General features: G+C 43.0%; 1 protein-coding gene across 1 annotated transcript; it reads right to left on the reverse strand.

Annotated features, from left to right (window-relative positions):
- Positions 1-212: 212 nt before the first annotated feature.
- LOC140065524 (protein RoBo-1-like) lies at positions 213-7,269 on the reverse strand. Its single transcript, XM_072113120.1, has 6 exons — positions 7,170-7,269; positions 4,399-4,479; positions 3,091-3,213; positions 2,869-3,015; positions 1,772-1,921; positions 213-587 (listed from the first exon to the last, which is right to left on the reverse strand). Exons 2-6 carry the CDS (start codon positions 4,466-4,468, stop codon positions 436-438), a joined length of 642 nt encoding a protein of 213 aa, XP_071969221.1. The 5' UTR covers positions 4,469-4,479; positions 7,170-7,269; the 3' UTR covers positions 213-435.
- Between the last annotated feature and the right edge of the window lie 2,359 nt (positions 7,270-9,628).

Consider the following 9,628-nt stretch of genomic DNA (forward strand, 5'->3'; position numbering starts at 1 on the left):
AAGTTTTATTGATAATCCTTGGTCCTGATGCAGCAAAAAATGTTGAAAATCCAATTGTCACTGGGGCCAAATTTTTTTTTTACCGGAGCTATAATTATGAAATATATAGTTCCAACTTACATACAAATTCAACTTAAGAACATAACCTAAATAACCAATCTTGTACGATTTTACCTCCCTATAAAGTATTACACAGACCACACGTTGCTTGCTTGTTATTTATTGAAGCGAATCCGATTTTCGATATAATCTTAACTGGTCAGAATCCGCTCCTTGTTCCAAGTTTCTGGAGGAGTTGATGAATTAGCAGATAGACAGATATTTATGGCTGCCAGGGCACTACAACTCCCAGCATGGCTTCCCCTGTAGTACAATGAATACATGTGATTAGAGTAACTGCGAAGCCAAGAAATAAATGTGATGCCTGTGATTCCTCTACACATCGGGGACGCCCGGCTTAGGATGTGGCTTTTTGCAGGTCAGTTCATCTCTAAATAGTTCATTTATTTTGATGTGCTTGTCAAAGTTGAAATTACAGGTAACATTGTTTGAACAACCTTGGACAGAATAAAGCTGCACAGATTCATCTGTGGACACAAAGATAACACACATTACAGAGTATCATAGAAGTGTAAAAGATTCCAAATACCGTATGTACTCGTATATAAAAAATGTGCTGAAAAACTCCAACTCGGCTTGTACAAGAGTGAATGAAAAAAAGAAACTTCCATACTCACCTTCTGGTGCTCCACGTGGCTACTTGTCCTTCTCTTCACTGGTAACAGAGCAGGGAGAGACACGTCCGTGTGCTCTGCCCGCCGGCACACATTTTGACGTCAGCAGCACCGCCGCAGCACAGTGTACGCCAGTGGGCACAGGGCATGGACGCATCTCTGCCCTCTCTGTTACCAGTGAAGAAGAGAAGGAAGAAGAGCTGCACGGAGCATCAGAAGGCGAGTATGGAAGGTTTTTTTATACAGTGAGAGATAGGGCATTTCATTACAAGGGGGCTACTGCATAGGACATTTTATTACAAGGGGGGCTGCTGCATCGGGCATTTCATTACCAAGGAGTCTACTGAAAGGCATTACATTACCAGGGGGTGTGCTGCATCAGGCATTACATAAGCAGGGGTTATACTGCATTGGGAATTTTATTACAAAGGGGGCTGCTGCTGCATCAGGCATTACATTACTAGGGGAGGTGACCAATACATTTCCCACCATAGGCTTATACTCGAGTCAATACATTTTCCCAGTTATTTCTGGCAAAATTAGGGACCTCGGCTTGTACTTAGAGTGACCTATATAGTTGTTATCCATGGCCTCCTTAGTCAACTTATACAATTATGCTTATGAGTCTAAAGGGCTCCTGGGGTGTTATCAGAGCCCGTCTGTGCTGTAGCTTCACAGGCTGTTATGCTGTCTCCCCCTCAGCACTTGTGCAATGAGCAGGAAGTGTGCAGGAAGCTCACCGCACAAGTACAAAGGGAGAGGGGGGGCAACAGTGTAACAGTCTGTAAAGCCAGATCACAGAGGGGCTAGTGTAGCCTCTTCAGACTCATTAGCATAATTTTAAAACTTGACTTTAGAAGGAAGGCGGCCATGGATAAGAAATATAAGACAATTACCACAGCCACGGTGCCACGATCTTTCAGTAATGCCCCTGGTTTATCAGGCTTTATTTTGGTGGTAAATTTTCTTTAAAAGCATGAATAAAGAAATTGGTTGAACAAAATTCAGCAATTTTAAAGCAATAAAAATGTACTCACCCGGCATCTTCATAGACCCCCTGTATTCAAAACATTCGCCCTCGGTTCCGGTGCAGTTCATCTTCTTCGTGCTTACACATTTCTCAGTGGAGTTACTATTGTAGCAGGTTGGACATTGCAGACCATTTGGGGTTAAATCATCTTTAGGCACTAAGAAAAGTACAAAAAGTGAGATCACTTCAATGTTTTATGAATCACTGTCAAGTATCTTCATGGAAGTGGACTAGATGCACCCCTGGTTATAAAGAGAGCCGGTTGTGGAACCACAGTGTCTGGATTTGGGCCAATCCCAAGGGCGTTAACTAGGTGTCCTATTGGTTTATTAAGCTTTCATACTGTACAGGGAAATGGACTTCACTGGGATGAGGAAAGTCGGTCTCTTCAGTCCTAATACAGAAGAAAACTAGCCAGGACAGGTCAGAGGATGCAGATGAACCAAACCAGGAATCAGGCTAAGACAGTCCAGTTAAAGGATAGGCACCAAACTAGCAGTATCCCAATAACAAGTGGAGGACAGGCAGTGATGTTGAGCAAACCCATCAATCTTTGGGTTCAACATGAAACAAAAATTTAGTTCAGGTACCAGAACTTGACCAAACCCCATTAAAATCAATGGAGACCCAAATCTGTGACCCCCAAAGTGGTTGGAAAATGAGGGTAGTAAGAGGCAGAGGACTTCATAACGAGGGTAAATAACAGGGCAAGAATGGGGTAAGGAATATACTTATAATAACATAAAAAAATTAAATAAAGAAATTAAAAAAAAAATGGTTTGCAGTTAATGTCACTACCCTGAAAAGGGCAATTGCTTAATATTTCAACCCGTCCTTCAATATAGAAGCCTCTACTCCTTGCCTACCTGCCCTGAAAAGGGCATTTATTAAACTGACTATATCTATATGCAGCCAAAGGCTCTCTACTTAGCCTACCTGACAGAAGTCCATATTTGGGGACTCAAATCCACTTTGTTTAGCATGAATCTGAACAGTGGTGTTTGGGTTCCCTCAACACTAACCACTGATTGCCTTATTTTCTAACAGGTCATAGTTTTAATTCATCTGATTTTTTTTTTAATTGAATGATATTGTGACACTCACGTTTGCATTCATCATCATTGCATAACTCGGTATCGCAGCAAGTTGCCAAAAATCGATATCTGAGATTTTCCCCCGATGACTGACCATTCGTTTCACAAAGTCCATCAATGGCGCAACCATAAAATACTGACTCAAATACAGTGATACCTACAAAAAGTGCAAGAAGTCGTCACATAATCGGAAATGGGACCGGGAAATTATGTCCGAAAGACTTGTCCTTACCATTGTAGAAGTATTGACAAGCCTTCACACATTTTTCTCCAAGGCAATCAACGACTTCCATTTTGTCCTTATTACATGTTGTGGAGTTTTTGGTTGAGTATGAATAACATCTAAAGGAAAAAACTGTAAGATAAAGAAATGATTTCAGAGATACGATATGTGATATCAGTGAGGGTCCTAGTGGTCATCATAAGAATCAAGTTTTTCGTGAGCATGGCCCAACCAAACCAGGCACCGGTCATTGGGGCTCATTTACTTACCCGATCCAGTCGCGATCCCACGGCGCGTTGTCCGACGAGGATTTGGGTTCTGCCGGGATTCAAGGTCGTGCGCCCGATATCCAGCAGCGCCGAGGTCCGCCGGAGTTCACCTGCTTCTTCCCGGTGCATGTGAGTGCTTGATCTTGCAACACTTTTAGTTTTTTAAATTCCACGGTTTTTCCGAATCCGTCGGGTTGTCCGATGGCCACGCCCCCCCATTTGTGTTGCCAGCCGATGCGCCAAAATCCGATCACATGCACCAAAATCCCGGCAGAATTCGTTGCAAAACGGTAAAATTCTGGAAACCCGATGAAAGTGCACCGGCCTATTCCTAGTGAAGGTAAGTGCAAGCCTCGCAACACTTTTTTTTTAAATGCAGCGGTTTTTCCGAATCCGTTGGGTTTTCGTTCGGCCACGCTCCCCGATTTCTGTCGCGTGCATGCCAGCGCCGAAGCGCCACAATCCGATCGCGTGTGCCAAAATCCCGGGGCAATAAAGGGAAAATCGGCGCAAATCGGAAATATTCGGGTAACACGTCGGGAAAACGCGAATCGGGCCCTTAGTAAATGACCCCCTGTGAGTTTGGTTCTTTTCCATAATAACTTCCTAGTTTTGGATTATATTTTTTTCTTGCATGACTATTTTGGACACAGCGCACTACGGTTGGAGGGATTAGAATGGCAGCTCACCCCCTGCCATAAAGACAATAGTTCACCTTGGGATGATAGATGTTCTTAAAGGAAACCAACCATCTGGGATCTACCCAATAAGGTAGAACCACTGGTAGCTTGTTATATGGAGCCAAAGCCCCATTCTTTTTTTGCTTAAACTTTTAATCTAGCAGAATCTAGTAAAAAATGTGTCTTTTTTATGCAAAATTTCTCTAGAGGCTGCTATGGCCAGGAGAGGCCTGAATTGACCCAGATGAGATGCAGGAGGTGATACAGTGTATCAGGAGATGCAGATTACAGATGTGTAGCAGAATAGAATAGAAGAAAAAACAATTGTAAGGCAAAATTCAATGACAATGTAATGACACCCGTCTTACCTGACACAACGAGAGCGGAGAGGACACAAGTCATGAACACCAGGTTCTTCATGGTGAGCGATGGGATCATACAACCGACCTCTGCAAAGATAAAGCAAGTGACAAGTGATGGATACAATCTCCTCCATAACACAGGTCATAGGACACAATACACATCACATTGTCCTGGGGGAAGAGATTGGGGCTCATTTACTTACCCGGTCCAGTCACGATCCAGTGGCGTGTTCTCCGATGCTGATTCGGGTCTGCCGGGATTCACTAAGGTCCGTGCGCCCGATATCCACCAGGTGTCGCTGCTGAGCCGAGGTTACCTTCTTCTCCCTGATGCATGTAAGTGCTGATCTTGCGACATAAATTCTTTTTTAAATTCCGCGGTTTTTACGAATCCGTCGGGTTGTCTGACAGCCACGCCCCCCGATTTCTGTCGCATGAAAGCCGGTGCCAATGCGCCACAATCCAATTGCGCGCCACAATCCCCGGGCAATTCGGCAATAGTCGGGAATCTCGACGAAAGTGCGCAATTCGGACCCTTAGTAAATGAGCCCCAATCTCTTCCATAACACAGGTCATAGTACACAATACACATCACATTGTCCTGGAGGAAGAGATTGTCCTCCACCACCAGGAATAACATTCAGGAAAGTTCCATCACAATGATACAATGAAGTGACGGGACAGAACACCAGGAGAACATCCGAATGTTTATCTATATAATCTCTCCAGAAAGAGAAGAAGATTTGTTTTTTTTTTGGTTTCATTCCATGTTCAACTAGACATGATCTCCAAATTTCTCACAAAATGATACTTAACGGGGTATCCCAGGAATAAGCATAATTCATATAAAAATGACTCGTTAAAATATAAGCTTATATGTAATTAATTGTTATTAAAAATTTTGCTCCCCTCAGCAAAAAATGCTGGTGGCATACTGGCCCTTTAATAAATCCGTTAATTTCCTCCGCGCGGCGAAGACACAAGACAGAAGATGGCCGCTGGTCACATGTCCACATCATATGTCCTGCACCTGCCTGGGCAGGTCATGTGATCACCACTATGTTTAGCTGTAGTTGGTTGGTTGCCGAGCATCCAGTATGACCGGTGTTGTGGTGATGGCAGTTACACAGCATTATGATGGTAACAGAACAAGAAAACCTGTTACATCATCACTGGGAGCAGAGCATAAGAGATAGGGGGAGTTACTGAGAACTTAGGGGTCATGGGACTTGTAGTTTCTGGTGGCGGTCATATTGGTGATAACTCTACATACATTAGAGAGGCCATAAAATTTTGCGAATCATAAAATCAAAACTAATTAAGCTCCATTCTGTGACTAATGTCTTTTAGATTTTGTTTTCGGCTTATTTTAATATCCTGTGCCACGTACTGGGAGCTGGAAAAAAAATCCAGAAATGGAGTTGTGTAGCCCAGCAATCAGCTTTTCACAGCTTGCTGCCACCGGTTGCAGTTGTTAACCTTTTAAAGATGACTTTTCTGCCTGGGTGGGAATGGGAAGAGACTTTGGCAGCAAACAGAAGCAGAGAGTGTCCGGCAGTGCAAGACTGTCTATATTCCCGCGGCTTTGCCAAGCATCTATAGGGTTAAGACCTGCACCGCAGCCATTTAAATACTAGAACCAATCACGGTCATTACTTATGTATTCAGGTTCGAGTACCTCAACCGAATCTTTGTTCCAGGTTTGAGCCCTACTTGGGGTTGATCATCACAAGTCCACCCCTAATCCCGCCCGCTCGTGAATACGCCGGACCGGTTACAGCGCGGTCCGGCGTTTCGATTGTACAGTGCAGCAGTGTTTGTTGCCGTTATTGGAGGTTTCTGATTATGCTAGAAGTGTAACACTGCGGCGTCTGTTGTAGTAACAGCTCCTAGTGTGGTTTTTAGCAACACATACTTGACTGTCCGGGACTACAAGAGGTTGACAGAGCTGGATTATGATTTGAGCCCACAATTCTTCCCGGTTTGGGTACCCTGGAGACACGTTACAGTAATAATGTGAATTTCTCCCCCTTCTTTCTACTGTATTGCTGTCCTCGGGATGCCGATACGATTTAAAGCTGTGACATAGTAAGAAGCTATTAGTTACTGCTTCATTTGCTGTGCTGGCATTTTGTGATAAGTGGATTTTTGTCGAAGTTTGGGTACTCTGTCTCTGAAATGTTTCCATCACTGCCCTAAAGTATTTGTGCCCTAATTACTTATACAATACACTACAATACATATGCCTCTGTCAGACTGGAATAGATCATGCCGAATTGCAGCGGCAGGAGCGTCTCGCAGTCTCCCTGCTGTCATTGCAACTGATCAGCACCCGTCAAAAGAAATAATGATCACAGGTGAAGATGGCAGGATAGGGCTAAGTGCATGAGCCCCCCACATACACCTTTAATATGGACCAGACCGATCACTTACGTGCTTCTGGTCGTCAAAGGGTTAACTTTGACATTTCCATATCAGCTGACTCGAGTTTTCCTACTGCTATTCTTTCTATGGTGACCCCAAAAACCCTAAGGGCACAACAGAGTTTACCACAACAGAGTTTCAATTGGCAAAATCCCTCTGACATTGAAATCAATAGGACGCTGGAACGAGGCGACGCGCCTCATATTCCAGGGTGATGCCACAGGAAACGCAGGGCATGATGGTTAAAGATTAACATTTTAAAAAGATTTTGACCCAACATTAGCAACATAGTCTCTGAAGACATTACAATGACTGTTATATGAGCATATGTATAGTCAAGTGTCTAATCTTACCTGAGACAGGTGTTGGGTTCCACACAAGGCGTCTTCCCAGCTTGTCCTATCCCATGGACACAGGGATCCTATAAATACTGTATGAGAAGGTAAAGAGCCCATTGCATCATGGGAAGGATTACATCACTTCTATAATTCTTGCTATGGAACAGTCAAATTCAGAGCCTGAGGATGAGCTTTTCCTTCCCCTGTGGGACTCAAGAACCATTCTACTGCCATTAGACAATGAAGTATTGTTGTGTAAAATCTGTCTATATGTAGAGAAAACATTTGTCTTTATTGTTTATTGGAAGGTTTAATTAGATCTAATTAAAAACTTATGTTACCAGGAATTAATTTTTCTGACAACATAAATAGAGACCATTGTCCTATCGTTATGTAAAACATAACTAACATCACAGTATCATAATTTATATGGTTGAAAAAAGACACTTGTCCATCAAGTTCAACCGAGGAAGGGAAGGGATTGGATAAGGAAGGGATTTAGGGGAAACAGTTCTATATAACATAACCATCAATGTTATTAAGGTGTAAAAAGGCATCTTGACCCTTTTTGAAGCTCTCTGCTGTCCCTGCTGTGACCAGTGCCTGAGCTCAGCTATTCCACAGATTGACAGTTCTCAGTAAAGAAGCCCTGTCGCCTCTGGTAATTAAACCTTGTTTTCTCTAGACGGAGACAGTGCCCCCTCGTCTTTTGATTTGATTTAATCTGAAACAACTTACCATCATATTTTTTGTATGGACCATTCATATATTTATATAAATTAATCATGTCCCCTCGTAGTCGTCTCTTTTCCAGACTAAATAAATGTAGTTGTTTTAATCTTTCCTCATAACTGAGACCCTCCATACCCCTTATCAGTTTTGTGGCTCTACGTTGTACCCTCTCCAGCTCCAGGGCCTCCTTTTTATGGACCAGAGACCAGAACTAGACGGCATATTCCAGGTGAACATTAAAACCTGAAACAAAAAGATATACATTTTAACAATTCCAAGTTTTCCAACAATAACTCTGAAAGCTGATCTCCCCATTGAAGGTGGCTTGTCAAGGTGTTACCAGATTAGATATGTGTGTGGGCCTCATCCATAAGATACAGCTTCGGTACCTGAGCTGCCTGTCCTAACCTCAGCCTGATCATGATTATACTAGAATTCTGCCTGCCTTGACCTTGGCTTGTTTCTGACTATCCTCTACCTGATCCTTGGAATCTCTCAGTCCACTGGGGTCAACTACCACGTAAACCATGACTATTCCAATAGTAATGCATAAAAACTGACAGGGTTTTGTCTATTAGGAGTTTCCCAAAGCCAAACCGCTTGGGTGGCAAAGGGGATTCTGCATGAGATTTTTTAATATAACTATTTATATTGGAAGAGTTAGGTCTATATGATACCATCATTGGATGAAGAAGAGGTGGATTGAGCACCATATTATGTGGAAGAGGTAGATCCATGGACTATCACCACTGGACGTAGAAGTGGGTCGCTGTAATACTCAAACAGGATGTGGAGGACATGGGTCTATTTCAAACCACCCATGGTTGTGGGAGAGGAGGACGTATGTGAAACCTTTACTATACAAAGAAGAAGTGGATGTGGAAGTAGTGGTTTTATCTTACACCGTCGCTGAAACTAGAAGCGATATTTCTATATAAAACCAGAATTTCAGTGGTGATGAGTATGAGTTTCGCTAAGCACTCACCTTTCTGTCTTAAAGGAAATCTACCTTCAAGAATTGGAAACCAGGCACACTGACATACAGGTGTGCGTCCCCTCTGGCAGAAACAGCTCTTCTTTCAGCTTCTTATGTCTTTTAGTTTTTTTACAAAAAATATGCTTTAAAATTAAATAAATGAGCCTGAGGAGTCCTGCTGTTAATTGAGCCGGGAAGCCCCTCAGTCTCATTTACATAATTTTTAAAGCCTTTACTTTCATAAAAAAATAAGAAGCCGAAAGAAGAGCAGATCTTGCCACATGGGACACAAACCAGAATGTGAGTGTGTTTAGTTTACAATCCTTCATCCTGGGGGTAGATTTCCTTTAACCCCTTATTGCATTTGGACGTTCCTGAACATCCTGTTCCGGTAGGGGAAATATGAAGAGGGCTCACCAAGGGCTTCATAATGCCCATCGCTAACACTTGCTGCCTGCAAAGGCCCCGGGGGCGTTTAAATGTTGGTGGCGCATGGGCGCTGCCATCCTAGTTTTGATCAACGCGCCTTGTGATGTCATTGCGGCACGACGATTGGTTGCCAAAACAGCCGTATGATACCAGTGGCAGTAGAGAAAGTCCTCAACTATTAGAACATTAGATCTACAGGGGATCATTGTCTATAATGGGCTCATAGATACTAACCTCATTCAGGAGGATGATGATACGTATGACATTATACTACGCTGTGTGGTATTGGGGAAGACACAGAGTGAACGGCAAAGACGTCAATCTTTCTCTTTTCTTT

This window comes from Engystomops pustulosus, chromosome 6, assembly GCF_040894005.1.
Source record: "Engystomops pustulosus chromosome 6, aEngPut4.maternal, whole genome shotgun sequence".
Lineage (NCBI taxonomy): Eukaryota > Metazoa > Chordata > Amphibia > Anura > Leptodactylidae > Engystomops > Engystomops pustulosus.